At 38.5% G+C, this 18,929-nt stretch overlaps 1 protein-coding gene across 2 annotated transcripts in view; it reads right to left on the reverse strand.

Annotated features, from left to right (window-relative positions):
- The window catches only part of DPP10 (dipeptidyl peptidase like 10), a 437,210-nt gene that overhangs the window by 40,386 nt on the left and 377,895 nt on the right, over nucleotides 1-18,929 (reverse strand). For both annotated transcript variants that reach the window (XM_036386652.2, XM_036386651.2), the window contains exon 8: nucleotides 1,716-1,836. In XM_036386652.2, coding sequence (XP_036242545.1) covers nucleotides 1,716-1,836 — 121 coding nt within the window. The remainder of the gene's footprint in view (nucleotides 1-1,715; nucleotides 1,837-18,929) is intronic.

The raw sequence follows: 18,929 nt of genomic DNA on the forward strand, positions 1-18,929 counted from the left end.
CATGCTTCTCTCCCTGGCTGGATAACTAAAACCTTTTACACAAGAGAAGAGCAGAGAATGAATGGTGAATATCAGATAGCAGAAAACCACAATTATGTTTGCTTTAAAATATTACTGTTTGCATTTACACAAGGTTATTCACACAAAGGAAAGCTATTCCCAAATGGTTTGTAAGGAAAAATGCTAATAACAATCTCATGAAAAGATAAAAGAAACAAATGAGGACAAAGGAGGAAGAGTGCTCAATTCAACTGAAAACCTCTCAACTTCACCTGGAAAATCTCCAGCCTGCTCAGCTTCTGATGCTGTTAAAACACTGCTGAAAGTGGAGCAGTGCTCTAGGTTAATGGGAAAGGAGCAGTGAGTTCCTGTGACAGCAGACACTGGGGTTCTCCAGCATGTGCAGCCTCACCCTGACTTCCATGGTGTTCAGAGTTGAGAAGAGCTCACTGCCTGCCTGCAGATTAAAAGACTTGGAAAATAATGAGCAAAGAAGGCTTCTTCACTGAAAGAAGGCTTTAGGACATGATTCATGAGGAAAGCTTTGGGATCATCTCCCACAGCACCTCAGAAATTTTCCAGTCCCAAATGAAACAACTTTTCCTTCTTCTACCTGTGACTCTTTGACTTTTATTAATTTCTTATTAATTTATTATTATTAACTCTTATTAACTTCACTTTGTTTTAGCAAAAACTTGATATATTACATCAACTTTGATAAACTATATCTCCTTAAATTCTTCAATCTGCATGCTGTCATGTAAGATTTTAAGATTATTAAGTGCATATAAAATTATATTGCATTTAAAAAATGCAATATAATTTTATATGCACTTAATAATCTTCAAAACAAAATTTTCTTTTGTTTTGAAAAGTGCTGCCACGTTAAAAGATTTCAAAACACATGGAAACCTTGGAAGTGGGTAGCTATCAGATACAGACTGAGGGATGCAGATTACCATTTTAACTTCGGAGTTCACTTGGGCAGAGATTTGGGGAAAAAAACCCACAGTGAGCTGTTTGCCCACAACTACTGCAATGCCAGGAGGTGTGGATAGATCATTTTTAAGGTGAAGTTCCATGCTGTACGGCATTAACACCATTCCTAAAAAAAATTCTTCACACAAGAAATTCTATACCTCAGGTAAATTAACACCAAGCTATTTATCTATCGAATATATGAGTCTCATAGAAAGAGGAGCTGAAATCTGTAATAATTTTAAGCTGTTATACCAAGCTAGATAATCTGCTCCCTTTTTAATTTTTTTTCTCTTAAATTTATCATTATGTTAAAAGCATTTTGGGTGCAGAGAGAAACATTCTGTGGTACTGGCTGCAGGAGACAGACTGAGCTATCCCCCCACTAAAATCTGGGCGCCTTTTTCTGTGGGGATGTTTTAACTGCAAATGGATCATCACTGTTGTTCCTAAAAGCAGCCAACTGAGCCTTTTCCCTGCTCACTTTTGCATGCTATCAAGAGCTCATTTGCCACATTCTAGTTTGAAATGAATGCTTCTGTCTCAGAAAACACCGCTATATGCAACCAGCAGCCAATACAAAGAATGAGCAGATACAAAGGCAATCTTGCAGGAAAACAAGAAGGGAAAGGAACAAACCCACCCTGAGCATTTTCTGGAATGAACAGATTGTGCTGTTGGGTCTGTGCAAGGACCTTGCATCTGTTTTTGTAAACAGATATATTTGTCCAGCTTACCTTCATATAGCCAGTCTGTAATTCCATTAAAAATAATTCCTTCTTTTCCTGAGGATGTCAGGCGCAATGAGCTGCTCTTTACATCAGGCTGATAGTAGATATTATTTTCAAATATATAAATCTGGATGAGGTAAGAGAGATGGAGAGAAAACCAACATTTTGGTAGATATATCTGAATGTTCAGCAATGAATACATAATTTCCTCCAGCTCAGAACAGTCTACAGAATAATTCAGCATGAGTTTGCACCAACATTGTCTTCATATTCCATTTTATTATAAAATTGGACAAACGAAACAAACTTTTAGTACTTATGGCAACCAAATCCTTCTTTTGAAATTGTCTTTCCAGTTGAAATATTCCTATTCATGTTAAAAAATATTATTACATTCTTCAAAATCATACAGGAGACAAGTTTTATGAACAGCTGAATGAATAAAGAAATTTTCATCTGGTTTTCTAACTGTGAAATGAGACACACTTCTGCAAGGACATACAGCACAGTCCATACATCATAAATATAAGTTACAGCTTTATATCAGGGTGTGAGAACACATTAGAAAAGCAAAAACAAATAGCAGCCTGCTTTTCTCAGCTTGCTGATGACTTCTGACTGACACACCAATGTTTTACCTCAAGTGTACTATATAAATGCCCTTTATTTTTCAAGTCTGGGCTCCTCATCACCCTTTTACCTTCTTCACTGCCACTCATTAGCCTTGTCTGCTCTTCTTTCCCTGCTCACTTTGTTGCAAAGGGTATCAAGTTCACTCATTTTGTGAGGCTGAGCTCCAGGTTCCATGACAAAGTGCAATAAATCATAATGGCCATGTGTGCACTTGCACAGCTTAACACCAAAATCAAAGCAACAGCAAGATTATGCACCACCTCAATTCACACTGAGAAATGCATCTGTGACAGGACTAAAGAAGCCAAATGCCACTGAAGTTTCTGTTACACCATTTCAGCACTGTACACTGATGATATACAGTGTCTCAGGGAGTGTAACAGGAACTAAATATATTTCCACCAAAGACTATTTAAAAAGCCTGATTCATTTATCATTCTCTCATACTTCCATAATACACGACTTATGGGAAAATACTAACCAAAGAGCAAAGTTTTATTATCACTATCACTGCTGTTCCCTTTGCTTCTAAATTACCATCTGAAATAGGTTTCTCTATGAGTCCCCAAACTAATGATTTTTAGGAGTAGCCACTTCATGATTTCTGCTGCAGAAAGCTATAAAGCTGAGGGTTTTTACATACCATAAGCAATGCAATGATTTTAACCATTACTGGGAGCAGAGGGTGACTTGGAAGTAAGTCCTTTATGGACAGATATCAAAGCTTAGCAGTGAGCTCAAATCTGAAGCAAAAATAGATGAACCAATTTGAACAATCCAAAATGTACTGAGCTTTATATTAGTACAGAGAATTTCTGGGAAGCTGATGTATCACTCAACATCAACAGCAAAAGAAAACAAGCATGAGAGAACCCTAGATGTATCAAATGCTGGATGCTTTTGAAATAACATCAACAAGAATTTCCTGTAATGTGTATTTCCACACCAAAAATGCACTTTTATTTCTAACATAAAAGAAATTAATACAAGCAAAACCAAGGCATGTTTAACTGCTTATAAAATAATTTAACCAAGTGTTTGTTGTTTATGTCAAATAAAACTATTGCTATCATACTCCATTACAGGTAGATTAAGTAGGGAACCACTCTTATGACTATTGCTTCCTATGAAGCAACTTCTTATTGAGAGCTGACCATCTCTTTTTATTTAAACAGCAGCTTTCAAGAGGTTACCAAAAAAGCCTGCTTGGTCAAATTACTGTATTTTATTTAATCTTCTTTAATTAAAAAAATCTAATTAATTTTTGAGGATCAGGAGTATGATTTTTGCTTCTCTCCTCCCTTTTCAGGCTGTTAGTGTTCTTAATTGTGAAGATATCCACACTGTCTTGTCTCTGCAGTGAAAACTTTCATTTCAAATGATCGGTGACAAAGTACAGGATTAAGAATTACTTGTTTTATGACTGAACCCTGAGAAGGTTTTTAACCCTGAGAAGGCTTTTAATCCTGTTATTACTACTTATCAGGCATTGCTAATTCCATTTGACAGATCCCAGCTAAGTAAATATCTCTGAAGGATACTCAGTGTTGTGCCACTGATTGTGGCGGTATCATCTTTATTCCCCATTCATTTCATAAAACAGCTTTGTCTCCATCCCAAACCAGTTGTCAGTGACCCTCTGAACATCCTCACAGTCTTAGTCTACTCTATCATCCAAATTTTCCCCTTTCCTTGTCACTCCTGACACAACTTTGAACCTGCTTCAACTTTGAAAGCTGCTCCAAACCCCCATTTTTTTTCTTGAATGTACCTACTTGAACATTTTAAAGTTCTTGAAATGCTTCAAAGTCACACAGCAGCTCTGTCCCTAGCAAGCCTTGAGCTCACTGATTACTGAATTTAACATTAAGAATTCATGTTCCTTTGCAGAACATTTATGAAATACAACCATTAATGCTCCTCAACACAACTAAACTGCATGGATGAGGGGTTGGAGCTCTGGCAAGTATGGCTCTGCACTAAGTGTCTGGACCATTCCAAAAGATCTATTTTCCCTGCCTGTAAACCATCTTAGAAAGATTCAGCATTATGGTTAGGCATTTAATCTCATCTGTAATTTTGAATTTGTGTTGTATTTCAGGAGGCGCCATTTTCCAGAGGAAACCCCTGGGCTGCTGTTTGCCCTGACAGAAATGCACCCTTCCTACAGTGACACAGCCTGACCCCTGCACCCAGGGCTGCCTGCATTCCCCTCCACCCACCCCTGACCATGCCAAAGGGCTCATCTGTAACTATTTAACCCATTCACCACTTGGAAATAAGGACTTGGGAGTTAAAATGTTGTTTTTTGCAGCAAAACAGGCAGCAGAGGTGCAACAGGAATGGTAACATTACTGTGAAGGCTACTTAGTCACGGGCTGAGAGGCTCTCACTTCTCTGTCAGTGAATGCAAGCAGTGGATTCAATTAAGCACAAGTACTCTGAGCACCCACAGAGCCCAATCTCCCATCACTCTGCAGCCAAGAAAGGCATTTCCAAAAGGCAGACTCACTGTGAATTCTTCTTCCCAGTATAGTATTTATATGATACAAATCTACCTTACACATAGCTCTGAAATTTTAATGGGTCACCCCTTGAAATTAATTCTCTTTTCAAGATTATGAGTAGATCCTTCTTGCTTTCACCTTGTCCTTGCAGATAAAACAGCCAGCAGCTAAAGGTGGTGTCAAATGCGAAGTGGCTTTAGGAGGAAAACAGACACTGGCTTTATTTTATGTGAATTATCAAGAGCCCACAAACTAAGAGTAGAAATGGAACTATTCCTCAGCTGAAACATGCAAAAAAATTCCACCCCAGAGGAAGGGAATCTCTTAAATGCCATGCCCTCCCCTCCCTGCACAACGGCTGAGATCTTTCTGATGAAACCTCCTTATAATTCTACTTTATGCTACACCAAAATTTACTTCTAATCTTTTTTTTTTTCAAAACCACAGAGACTAGATGAACATTTTTATTTTTTAAAAGGCAGCTACTCCTGCTGATTACTTGCAGTACCAGAATACCTGGAAGTTGAACTTATGAGCTACAATTTGGTTTTCAAAATTGAGTAAAAGAGAAAGAAAGTGGCTAGGAGAGAACTCAGCTACTTTTCCTATAAGAGAGACTGAAACTCTCCAGCACTGCAAAGTAGATAACAAATCATGACCCTGGGATAAGAATAATTGATCAGAACAAACAAAACCAAACAAATCCTTGGAGCACAGTCTTGCAAACACATGTGCCTTACCTGACTTCAGCAAGTAGAACTGAAGATGTGCCCAAAATTTTCCAGGAAGAGGACATAATTCATCACATTGTATATTGAGTTTTGAGCAACATCACATAAACCAAGATTTCCCTTGCTCATCTCTCTCCACTCAGGTATATGGGAGCAAGTAATAGTAAAAGGCTTTTCTTAGCATACACTTGGGTCTATTTACTACATCACAAGTACTAAAATGTTGACTGCAACTCCTGAATCTTCCCAAACTGCTAAAAAAGGAGTTGCTAACTGTGTATCAGACAGGTATTCTCAAGAATACATCAGTAGCTTTGTGCCCAAAAAGCTTTCAATGCTTTCAGGTATAATGATAAGAAAGTAAATTGAAAAAGGCATAAAGTGGAACCAGGATATGCTATTGTATGTGGAAATTATTATTACATGTTTTTTAAACTTTTCTCTTCTATCCATCTTTCATTAGTATTCTTAAAACATTTAAAGCAATTTTTAGCTGAGACCCTCAGCTAATACTGCTGTAAATTTGGATAAATGTGAAAATCTACTACCTTCAAAATTATGTGACTTTGTGGTTTCTTAGAGATTTTGCACATCAAGTCTTAAACAAAATGGAGAAAAACCCCACAGAAATTCCTTAATTATTTTATTAAGTATTTTCCAATTAATGACTGTGAAGAATTTGAGGCCCTGCTTCCTCTAATATTCTACCTCAGCACTAATCCTCAGCACAAATCACATTCTTCCACATCTGGCATCCTCTAAACCATTTTTTCATAAACCTTCTTCTAATAGAATTCTTTCCAAAACACTTATTTACTGTTTGCAGCATGTTTCACAATTACAGGATTTGCTTTCAGGCTGAGGTCTGGAGCAGAGCACCCAGTCCAAGTTAGCTGCAGATGGCAGGCAGCTGTGAAAACAGAGACATCCATGCCCCAGCTGAACAGCAAACCTAGTGACAGTAGCTGGAGAGGCCCCCCGTGTGTCTTTAATCATTTCAAACACTACAGGCAGAGAAAAGCTGCTAAATTACAGAAAAATACTCCACTTTTTCCCTTTTGGTGCTCCACTGAAGCCTCCAGCATGGCTGATCCACACTGAATCCCCCCTGTGACTGCAGGGCAGCGTTTCAGTGACAGCACGAGCCTGTTCTGCTCCAGCTGGGCAGCAGCAGAAGCTTGTCCAGAGCTGCTGCAGGTCACTCTAAAGACCAGATTTTTTAGGTGGAAGAAAAGCAAAGCTGCTCTGTTCAGCCTGGAGAAGAGGAGACTGAGAGAAGACCTCACTGCAGCTACAGCTTCTGTGTGAGGGGAAGAAGAGGGGCAGACATTGAACAGTTCTGTGCAGTGACAGGATGCAAGAGAACAGGCTGAAGTTGTGCCAGGGCAGGTTTAGGTGGGTATTAGAAGAAGGTTCTTCCTCCAGAGGCTGGTTGGGGACCAGAACACTATGGAAGGAAAGAAATTGTGGACTGTGGCTACAGGTATTGTTCACCATTACATGGATTCATCAGGATGAATGCCTTGTTCAAGGAAAGTGCCAACCAAACTCTAAAGCTACAGAGCAGATGCAGCTGGAAACAAAGAAGTCACCTGTATCTATAAATCTTTGGTATAGAAAAAAAAATCTGTGCAACAAGCACTGGCACAGGTGAGAGTTCTACCTGTGATGCATAAAAATCATCAGATTCTTCCACAGAATCTCGGACCAATAACAGACAAATAAATACTCCAATCTGGAACAACTTCAGCACTCCCACTGAATACCCCAGAGAACGTGACAGTCTTTCCTACTTTTCACACTGAAAATATGAGCTATGACAAGACTAAGAAATTTCTGATTATGCCCAGAGGGAGACCTCCAGGCATTCAGGACATGCTTCAGCCGGCGAACTCCTGCTAATGACAGCGCTGAAGACATCGCACCTCGGCCTCTGAGGAGGCAGCCAGACATCGCCCCATGGCCTCCTCAGGCAGCCCAGCCCTGGCTGCATTCCTGTGCCAGCTCAGCAGGGACACACAGCTCTGTGGCCAGCACAGCGAGCTCAGAGCCCAGCACTCCATGGAACACAGAGCTGAGCTCCACTTGTGGCTCTCTGCAGGGGCTGAGGACATTTCTGCTGCAGAAACCAGCGGCAGCCACCCCGTGTCCCACACGGCCCGCCCGGCCCAGCGCGCACGCAATGGCTGCGCCTCAGCACAGGCCCCGCCAAACCTGCTGATTCCTCAGCATTCTGCACAATCCCACCTCTCCTGGTGACACTGCCAGCCAATTAGCTGCATAATTGATTCTTCAAAAGCTTCAAGATGCTTTTCCATCTGGGCTTGCCTCTCACCATTTGTTCTGTCTCCTGTCTTACTGTACATTAGCCAGGGCCAAGTCCAGCTGCTCCCCAGTCAGATCATGTTGTAATAAGTTAGCTAAAACTACATTTTCTTCATGCAGGAAAAGCTCAATCTTTAATGTATATGTTACATTCTATAGAATTATTAGAAGTTAGATTAGCATTATTATCACTGTTTAAATTAGCATTATTATCACTGTTATATCTCTTGGTTGACAATACATTTACAGTTAGTTCATTGGTGAGTACATGGTATTTTGCACATTTATCAAACTTTTGTATTTTTAGTTAGTTTACATCTTTTTTCTACTGATTCTCATGGGACAGATCGTGTTGTTTATACAGGTGTGCTTGTTTTTCACCCTAGGAATAGATTGTTGTGCTAATGAATTCCCATTTTCAAGATGTTTTTGTATGGGAACTTGTAAGCTATTGTTAGTTTAGCTGAAGTAGCAGGGCCTAATCTATATTTTATAAGACTTTTCTTTCATAACATTCATAACCTGTCTGCAACAAAATCATTCACTAAGATTTCCACATGAAATATGTTTTTTCACTAACAACCATTAATACAAATAATATCAGCTATTCATGAGCAGAACTAAGTCAAATAAAGAATATTTTCATAGTTGCCCTGCAAATATTGTACTTTGCTCTTCAGGGATTAAATCACAACTTCTCCAGTTTCAGGGGCAGTGCTAAGTTTATACTGCATGATAACATGTATGCACACATATATATTATGTATCCAAAGAGTTGATGCCCTTTTTTTCTAGAACATATGGAAAGCCCAGCACAAAAAATGGTCTTGCACAGAAGAAATTAATAAGTGGCATAATAAATGAAATAATTTTAGAATTATTTTAAAGTAATTTTTATTCTAAAAATGTGGTCTCAATTCCTACTGTTGCTTTCACCAAAATTATGGAAAAATGCAGATATCCATTGATTTGTAAGTTCCTTTGACTTGTAAGAAATATTAGAACTAACTTTGGATTGCTGGAAGAAATTAAAATCAAAGCCTTGCATCCACATAGAGATAATTTGGTTGCCAAACTTGCTACCTTTCAACAGCTGCTGTTAAGGTAGCAAGTTTGGTTTTCATTCAAGGATTTAAAGTATTTGTTTCTATCTTCTGGTTCAGAGATCTGAAAAATTATAGAAATAGCTCCACTTCAGAAATTTACAATTAGTTTTCACCAATTAAAAAAATACTGCAAAACATCCAAAGGATCTATCAATGCAATAGCTTTCAAATGAATACCTGGCTTGGCATTTTCTCTACCACTATTCAGCATCCTTCAAAGTTCTGATAGACAATTTTTTTTCTGAGAGCCACTGAGATTATGTTGTTTTTAGTCACAGTGTAATATCTGCTCTCTTCCAGTCCAAACTGAGCAAACATTTTCTTGTCATCTGTGATTTCACTTACAATACTCCTGGGACTCAGAAACTTAAACTGAGATTGTCAGACCATTATTATACCCACTGTTACAGAAGATGAGCACCCCTTCCTGCCCTTTTTCCTTGCCAAAATCTTATTTACTTGAGGGAGATTCCTGCTGAAAAACAAGGTGTAGTTAAGATTATATGTTTTGTGTGCCAACACAACAACAGTGTAATCGCTATTTTTTCTTTTTTTTTTTCACCTTTCACAGAAAAGATAAATTCTCATTTGGGGAAGAAAATATCCAGAAGGACTGGGCACACAGTGTTAGACAGGAACAGCTGTTTGCTGTCCCAAGCTAGAAGTTCCATGATGGCAATCCAAACCTTCTGGCCTGTATTGAAGCTCCTCTGTGGCCAGGAGTAACAGAGCACATGGTGGAGAAAGCCACAGAAATCCTTCAGGGCTCTATTTGGGAGCAGAAAGAGGTGGGTTTTCCTGTGGTTTCTGCTGACCTGGGGGCGTGATGTCATTTGGCCCATTTTTATCTACAGCTGGAGACTCCTTACTCTGCTGACACTCAAAGTGCCCACAGTCAGGACAACAGGTACACCCCAGCCTTCCTGTGACAAGGCTCTGGAGTATTTCCAAATCAGGAGTCAATTTACTGCTCCACACAGGTGAACTGAACACACATTGTGTACAAAATCACATGGACAATCCACATTTCTAGGAGGTACTTTGCTCTTTGTTGGAAAAGGAGCAAAATCAAGGGTTGGTGTCAGCCTTTCTTGCCCACAGGAATCAGCTGTGGAAGATGCTCTATGGTAATGAAGAGGACGCTTACTCATTGACAGGCAAGTGATATGCAGGGTGGCAAACTACCACCCCAAACACTCATCATGCATTTCACTGCTGGGACTCATTATCCTGCTAACGTCTTTCTTACAGCAGCCATTTCTAAAACCAAAGAGAATTATTATATTTCAGATAATATAAACCACAGGAAACTGGCCTATAAGGCTTTCATAGGTGTGAATTTTAGAAGGTTAGAATATTCTTTAGTGACTTAGTGAGTTACAATTACACAGATCTCTTCCAAAAGCCTTTTATTTTCTTCTCACATCTTACAAATTTTCTATACAGATCACACATGTTAGAGGATGACAATTCCAAGGGAAGTTTTATGGGATAGTATTGCAAAGCAGCTTTGTTTCCTATTCCTTTCACTGACAGTATATCTGTAGTCTATTTAGATTGTGAGCTCTCACAGACAGGATTGCAGGCTACAATGTCTGATCTAGTTTGCAATACAACTGCTTTGCAAGTCTCCAGGAGTGCATAATGGCTCTGATCTCTTCTCTGCAGATTTTTTTTTTTCTTTTGCAGGTCAATCTGTACTGGTACAAAATTTTCAGAGCCATTCAGCTGTGACTTGCTCCAGCTCTTGCCCCACAGAGCACTAAATTATGCAGGTACTGGGCACCACGAGCTACCTGAGCAATGCTTGGCAGTGGACAAAAAAAAAAACTCTGCCCTTACACGATCCATGTTCCAAAAATCATCACCATTGCAAATGAGGTGGAAACAAAATAATAGATAATAACAGAATTATTATATTTGTAAACAATAAGAACTATATTCATTCTTAAAGGTACCAATTTTCTAAAGGTTGTGATTGACCTGCACAACGATTCTATCAGAGGAAGCTTTCAAACATTTAGATTATGTTGTAATTAAGGGAGAGGGGAAGTAGCTGTTGATCAGTAGGAGACATGGAGACCTCAAAGCACAGACACCCCAATGTCATACACTACATTTTTCTGGTGTCAGTTACAATATGTTAATTTTATTTTTGCAGTAATCAAGCTGCCAGACATAGCAGAAAAAACAGAACACTGAAGCACCACTTTTCTTCTGTCTAGATTAATGCCACTGCATCACAGTAATGTGTTAGCACAATGGTTTCTGAACAACCACAAACAATCTACAAAGCTATTATATTTAATTGCTATTTAGATAGTTTATAAATCTACTGTAAACAATAGCAAGGATGCACTCATAATGCAGCTGTAAGATTAGTTACTAATGTCATGACATAAACCAGGCCATGAACTCAGACTATCAGCAATTCCATGGTAACTCTGATGTTTATGTCCTTGATTTCCAATAAATGCAGGGAAGCGTTGCCCTCTTTTGTTTCAACACACATTAATTATGTTGCCTTTCCAATGATATTGGATCATGATGCTCACTAATTCACACCCTGCCTCATCCAATGACAGCTTACCCAGGAGAGCAAACATAGTGTAATGTGCTATATAAATAAAATCATATATAATATCTGAACTACGACCTACGCAGAAAGCTGCTTCATAAATCTGCTGCATAGATCACAGCAAGACTGCCTTGCCCCCAAGCTGATGGTCTGGATCTGCTGCTTCTTGCCATGGAGCTGCCTGATCCAGCCAGGTCTGCTGGCTGCAGCACTGTGCAAAATGTCACTGAGGATTGGGCTGCTCAGCCCTTTGATCTTTGTCTAAGTGATGTGAAGAACAGACTTATCCAAAACCAGTGCATGCTCAGGAATTCACACTCCTCCTTCCTCACACTTACTGATTGCTTCTGACTAATGAGCCAGCATGGAGCTTATAACAAAATCATAATCTGTCCTTACCATAAAATCTTTTAAAATGATCTCTGGTTATTTCAGGCTCATCTTACACTGATATCAAGCATTCAATTATGCCCAGACTGATCAATCCATAACAAGCTAAACTGAAAAATTTTCAACCTCGTTACTCCAGAAAGAAAAAAAGCAATGTTGGGAGACAGAAAAATATCTAAGGGAATTGTAAGGGCTTGGTATCAGAGGAGGAATCTTCTGTTTTCTTTGACAAAATGTAAGAAAGTAGCATTACAACTGCAAGAACAAAAGTAAAAAGATACAGAATTGAAAATTCTGAGCTGTAAATTCATACTTACATTTTCTACTATTTTTAGGGCAGTGGGCAGCCCCTGAGAACTTTGTATGAAATACACAGACCAGGCTGCCTCTGAGCATCTCCTACATGAGAAACCCCAGCAGAGTTGAACACAAAGGTTTGTTCTTTCAACTGCTATTGCTGACCCAGCCCATCCTGCTGTATGGAACACGTGCCTTCATCTCCCCACTGCACACAGGGTTCAAGTTGTCTGTTGTCTTTATGATAGGCCAAAACTTTACTGGATGGCATCCACCTGTACAGACTCCACATAGCACATTCAATGCAAGAAAGAGTTTGTCTGAAAATATCTCATTAGGAATAAGACAAGGAGGAATTAGGAAATTTTGACAGGCTCTTAGAACATCTGTTTGGGACAGTTTAGCATCTGGGAAACAACACATGAAAAGAACTATTTGCTTCCCTTCCACACAAAACTTTTCCCTTCTATTTCTGTAAATGTGCTGTCACCTGCCATAAACAATGAAGGAATTCAATGCATTGTCTTCTCTTAGATATCAACAGTACACCTGACTTTTTAATCCTCATTCTCCAGGCCTTGGAGCTGCCAGTGGAGATACATTCCCCACAACTACACGTCCACAAGCAGTTCTTTGCATTTCACTGTCTGGTCCAGGCTGAGTCAACATGAAAGCCTAAGTCACTTTAACACAGTGCAGCCAAAGTTTAATCAACCCTGATTTTCAGCACAGAGTGGGGAAATCATAACCCCACTGTAGGGAAAAAGAAACATACAAGGACATTTATGGGCTGGTGATGATGGAATTTTATGTCTCTTTTTCAAAAGGGACTTGGCTAAAATAGAGAGAAATAGCCAGAAGCACTGAACATACCCAAAGCCATTCAACCTTGCAGAGGAGGAAAGTCACTATGACTTCCACTGACAGAAACCTCTCTTATTTCTGACGGATTTTATGTGCTGAATGAGGAAATAAATTTTAACATACAGCAAACAGAACCTATAAATGGAAGAGGTGGAGGAACCCTGCCACAGAGCAAGAGTTCAGTGGAGTTTGTGTCAAGCTGGTTTTGCCACTTCAGCCTGTTCCTAGCAAAAACTCTGTAGCCACGGGTACCATCAGAGAAACTCCAAAGTCTTCTGCCAAACACTTTACAAAAGGCAAGTCCTGTTTACAATTGATTAGAACAACCTCTACCACAGAACCTGAACCAGAAAGGCATTAAAAACCTTCAAAGTCTTCTGTTTTGACATTTTGATGCCTTCCTCTTTGGAATCTTCCTTTTTCAAGGTGTTAAAGAGCATAGAATATAGCTGCTTTCTTGGGGTTTTTTTACTCTTTTTTTCTATTTGCCAGATAAAACTGTTTTTTACACTATATTACCAAAAGATAGATATGACAAATTTTCCATCCCATTCTGGGGTACGCTACATGATTATATGGTCCAGGTAAGCATTCAGTGGTTTTGGGCAGGATTTTGGAGTTATATAGAAATACAGTCCATAATAAAACCCAATCTTTCCCAACTCCTAGTTTAGCTAAGGATTCCATCAAATTTCAACCTCTGCTTCACAGTTTTAATGGGTGGCTATTTCCAAAGAACTTTAGACTTCTGAAATATAATTTTCACGTTTCTGCATTACAGAAAGCCACACATTTTTCACACAAGAAGCACAGAAGCCCTATTTTATGAGCCATTGGACTTGCAGTTAATATTAGCTAACAGACGGAAGTGTGAATATTCAGATATGCTTTGTTACACACAGACATGTTGAACAACATGATGAGAGGTGCATATTGCTGTTTTCATTGCTCCCTGCAGGCTGCTGCATGGAAAAGTCCTTAGGACTGCTCCTATCAAGCATATATGTCTATACTTGTTTCTGTGTCTTTGTGGGACTGTATGTAAAGAAATATACATACATACATACACATATATATGCACATGCACACAAGTAAGCATGTGAAAAAAATAATTTGAGTTTTAGCACAGTGATATATCAAATTTCCAATATATTTGCTTCTGGATTAAAAAAATCGCAATACTTGTGTGCAGGGCTTCCATATTGACTCAAATATTAGCTGCATGCTAGATCAGTGATAACAAAATAAGAACCAGCAAGAGGAAACATCTTTTATCTCCTCTCTTGATTTATTCACTATAAAGCTGCTGGGCCTTTTACTGTTTCACATGAAAAACAGTGGTAGAGGAATAATGCCCCTATAAAACATACGATTTTCTCATTATTTCTTCACCTCTTTCAGATACAGCCAAGTGGCTATTCCCACAAAGGGCCAGCAATTTCTAACCCTTAATACTCATCATTTTAAACTGCCTTTGATACTAGAACACATTCATTGTATTTCACCAATCAAATTGATGAAGGAACTTCTTTGCTCGACTTAGCCTTGCTCCATTTATATTGTTCCATTTATAATGTTGTAGTGGTCCCTAGAGCTCACAAAAATTTTATTGAATATATCCAGCCTTCATAAGTAAAACTGTATTTTTTCCTGTTTTGCCAAACTGCCTGTGTTTTCTGGCTGCATTCTCCATTCCCCTTCTGAGATGGGAAGCTTTCAGATTGAGTATCACTTTTTGGAACTAGAGACCATGCATTAAATGCTCCTCCAATCCATATTTAAGTGGAGTAAGCACCTAGAAATTCATAATGGAAATTCACAGTTCAGTAGAATACCTTCAGAGAAATTCATGCTATTTTTTTTTCCTTGAAGAATAGTTTGAAACAAATAATTTAAATTAAAAGGCAAAAAACATATAGATTTTACAATGATAGTTTGACAAATCCAAGAGAAAAATGCAATGTGTAGCAGCAGCTTAGTAGGAAGAAAGTTTAACTAAGTCTCTTAGGCAACTCCAGTTCTTCTGTGGACTCAGCTGGGTGGGCAATGCCCAACCACGGTTCCCTTCCTTCAGAGAAACATCCCCAGCAGGACAAAGGACCTCCAAATGTGCTTTGAACTACACAAGTTTGGTAATTGAGCCCCTCTTGCATTTTCAATGAGGTATCATACCTGAGGTTAATGTCACATTGAAGTGTTCTTGTTTATTTCTAGTTTTCAGAATAAATTCCAGCAGACTGTTTTGCTCTCAGTTTCACTGCCTTTTGCCTCATTAGCATAGTCATTACAAGGAAAGATGAAATAAAGCCTTGACATTTCCATATGTAATTTTTAGTTACTCATCTAAAATACAGTAAGTCAAAAGAGCAGAAGACTTTGCAGATAAAAAAAAGCAGAAGAAATATATTTATTTAGGACATACTTCATTAGCATTAATTAAGCTTTTACTTCATTTGCATATGCAAGTGTTCTTGCCAGGAGGGGGTGCCAAGAACCCACAGCACTAATTATGCAAAAAAGAAAACACATGGCAAATATTTTACAGAAAGATAAATTACCATGTTTTATAGCAGTTTTACATTACCTTGATAGACCAAACAGTAAATGGAGCTTTCAGCAAGTAATGGCTGTTAAAGCATGTGTTGAGCAAGGTAACTGCCCAAGAACAATCCTGCTAGTTCCTCATTTGCTAAAATTAGTCCAGTGTTTATCTGAGCACACAGAAAATAATACATCAAAGAACATTGCTGCTGCACTATTTGTCTTATCTAAAACAATCTTTGAAAGCCATTAGGAAAAAAAGGCTAAACTTTTGACAAAAGCAATTGTAAGGAAATGTCATGTTAATGCAGTCTGAGAAGTATTTGCATTTTTGTGGGGCAGTAGGTATTGGTGGGGGGCTGAAGGGAAATTGAAGGCCTCAATATGACAAAAGGATGACTGATCACAGAGCAAAAGGGCAGAGAGTTCTTGAAATGGTATATTTATTAACAGCAATTAAAGCAGATTTTGCTCTGGTTTATTTCTGGTTTTTAGGTAGTTCCAATGCAAGGTGAAGTACTGTTTCACTGGATCTTTTTCATTCTTTATGTAAAAGCTTCAGCTTCTAAATCTATTATTTGTGAGTAATGGGTTTTTCAGTTGGTTTTTTGGAAGATGTGGGTAATTTATGGATTTCTAATATTTAAATTACTTTCTAAAAATTGATGAGAACATCCTGAATCCACAATTCAGCTACAGTCACCGAATTGTTCTTAGTGTATACAGCCTAATGGGTAATTTGACTCAATGAGGGTCTAAATTAAAACAAAGCATTGTAAAAGCTCATCTTCAGTCCTACCATTTGATAGTGTTATATTTTGTTGGTAGCATTAATCTTTGTCAAAGCTTCTAAAAATATTTTTCTTTAGTATTCTGGATAGTTCTAATATTTTCTTGATTTCTGTTTAGTTAAAAAATGTATTAATTTATGCATAGACATTCATCTGTATGTCAATAGATCATTATTTATACTGATCCATCCAAATATGTAACTCAAACTCCCCTCAGAATCACTTAACATATCAAAAGAAAAACAAGCTTACTGCAATAAATAACACAAAACATCTATTATAAATACAAAGGCAAAGTGATTTGCATGGATGTATGTTCATAGAATAAAGTGAAATAGGGTATTTTAAACAACATAAACAACACATACCACCACCAGGGCAGGAAAAAAACCCCTTATGTATAACTTTTAAGGAAAAGCTATTTCAAACTGAACAGCTTCTAACCATGCTTCACTGGGAGCTAGTTGAACTAGCCCACACAATAATTAGTCAGAACTATTTGTATGACATGGAGCACTGCAGAAGAACACAAGAGTGTTAACAGATACTTAAATACAGCACTGCAAACACTGGAGGCATCTCCAGCCTGAACTCCAGGCTCCTACTGCAATACATCCCCAGAGACAGATCCAGAGCTGTCTCCTCTGTGTCAGACACCAGCCAGGTCCAGCACAAACACATGAAAACCTTTACTACAAACTTCTGGAGAAATAAGGCTCAAGAAGGGAGAACTCTGGATAAAAACCTGGGTATTTCAACAACAGAGGCCCTTTAAAAACCCCAAAGCATTCTTCTTTTCAGTAAAGCCTTCCCACCAGGTATAGGATAGCTCTTTCTCAGACACAAACAGTGAGGTCTTTAATCAATAAACTGGAGGCAGAAAAATGTTGATGAAACAAATTAGATCTCTAGTTGGGTTTGTCTTTCCTGGAATTACTTGATGCTGCAGTGATGGATTCTATGGAGGTGAGATAAAAAGATAATCAACTAATAACTTGCACAACTTTAATCAAACATGAGTAATGTTTGGCAAATAGATGAACAGCTCCCTAACATACTATGACACAGAAATGGTATTTTAGATCTGGCACAGTTCTAACACAGTTAAAAGGCAGCATTTTAAAGAGTGCGACCTTGAAAAAAGTTCTGATTTTAAGAACTATGTGACCTTAAGATACATTAATTCATTAGATAAAAGTTTCTTCTCCCCAGTGGCAAACATTTTCAATTTCACCACCAAAATGTCATGAGTCAAGCAGCAGATGTTTCTCTGAGCTTTCCTCTTAATCACTAGAAACCTTCTACTCTAGGGAAATAGCAAGGAACTGAAGTAACTTGCAACCACTGTGGTAGCTGGCAAACAATGGTACTGTGGCTCAGTCACCTGGCCTCTGACAGAAAACTAACTCTGTTCTTCACTAGCCACATGGGGCATGCTCTGGGGCCCATTAGACAGCCCCAGAAATTATCCCTAACAGTAAACTGAGACTGATGCATGCTTTCCACAAGGATGTAAAACACTGGATATACTTGATTTCACTGCAGCCATATTCCATCTGTGCAATAAGCAGTTTGTGGCTTCATATATGTTTTCCTTCCTGTTTTTTTTTTTTCCCTTCAAATCCTTACATTATCTGTTTGAACATCTTGCCAATTCCTCCTCATTGGAACACTTTAAGATAACCATGTAGGCTGCACTGGTACTTAGATCTGCAGGACTGTGGACTGGAAACATCATATTTTACACTATAGCCTATCAAAAATAGTTGATTCAAGTCCATGTGTTATCCTCCTATAATTTGGATTTAATCCAAGACTTTCCAAATAGTTTTAGTGTAAAGTTGGGATCTCTGGCTCAGTCAGACATACCTGCACCTCATGTTTCACATTTTGTGCTACTTTTGCTAACCAGTCCTGGCTATAGTATTGCTGTTCATTTCTGCACCACAGATGAAGGGGGACATTCCTCCTCACTTTAGAGAAGCACATACACTCTATCTCTGTGATGGCACACAGCAAATGTCATGGGCCCTTCTACATCAAATTTTTGTTTATAAAATTAATCTCTTCTCCAAATGTTCTCCACTTGTTCCTCAGTTGTAAAGAACGGCTCTTGGAGATTATTACTCAGGTTAATACACTATGATTATTTTATATAGAGTAAGTATTTAATTGCTTGTTTTACTCATGAATTATCACTATTTCCTCAGAAAAGAGATGCAAATTTTGTTCAGGAAGGTAAACCATTCGTAGTGTATTTGGCAGCATGGGTCTATGAGACTGCAGCTTTTTTTGCACCAGGTACCTTCCATTGATAGCTACTGATGGATTTTCATCATTAGATCTCTCCCTTTATGCCTTCCTCTGTGCCCTGTTTCACTGCTGTTTGCCTCCTGTACTATTTTACTAAAACCCACTAATCCAGTGTTTGTTCCAATGACAAATTTTATAACAGAA

Source organism: Molothrus ater, chromosome 7 (assembly GCF_012460135.2).
Source record: "Molothrus ater isolate BHLD 08-10-18 breed brown headed cowbird chromosome 7, BPBGC_Mater_1.1, whole genome shotgun sequence".
Lineage (NCBI taxonomy): Eukaryota > Metazoa > Chordata > Aves > Passeriformes > Icteridae > Molothrus > Molothrus ater.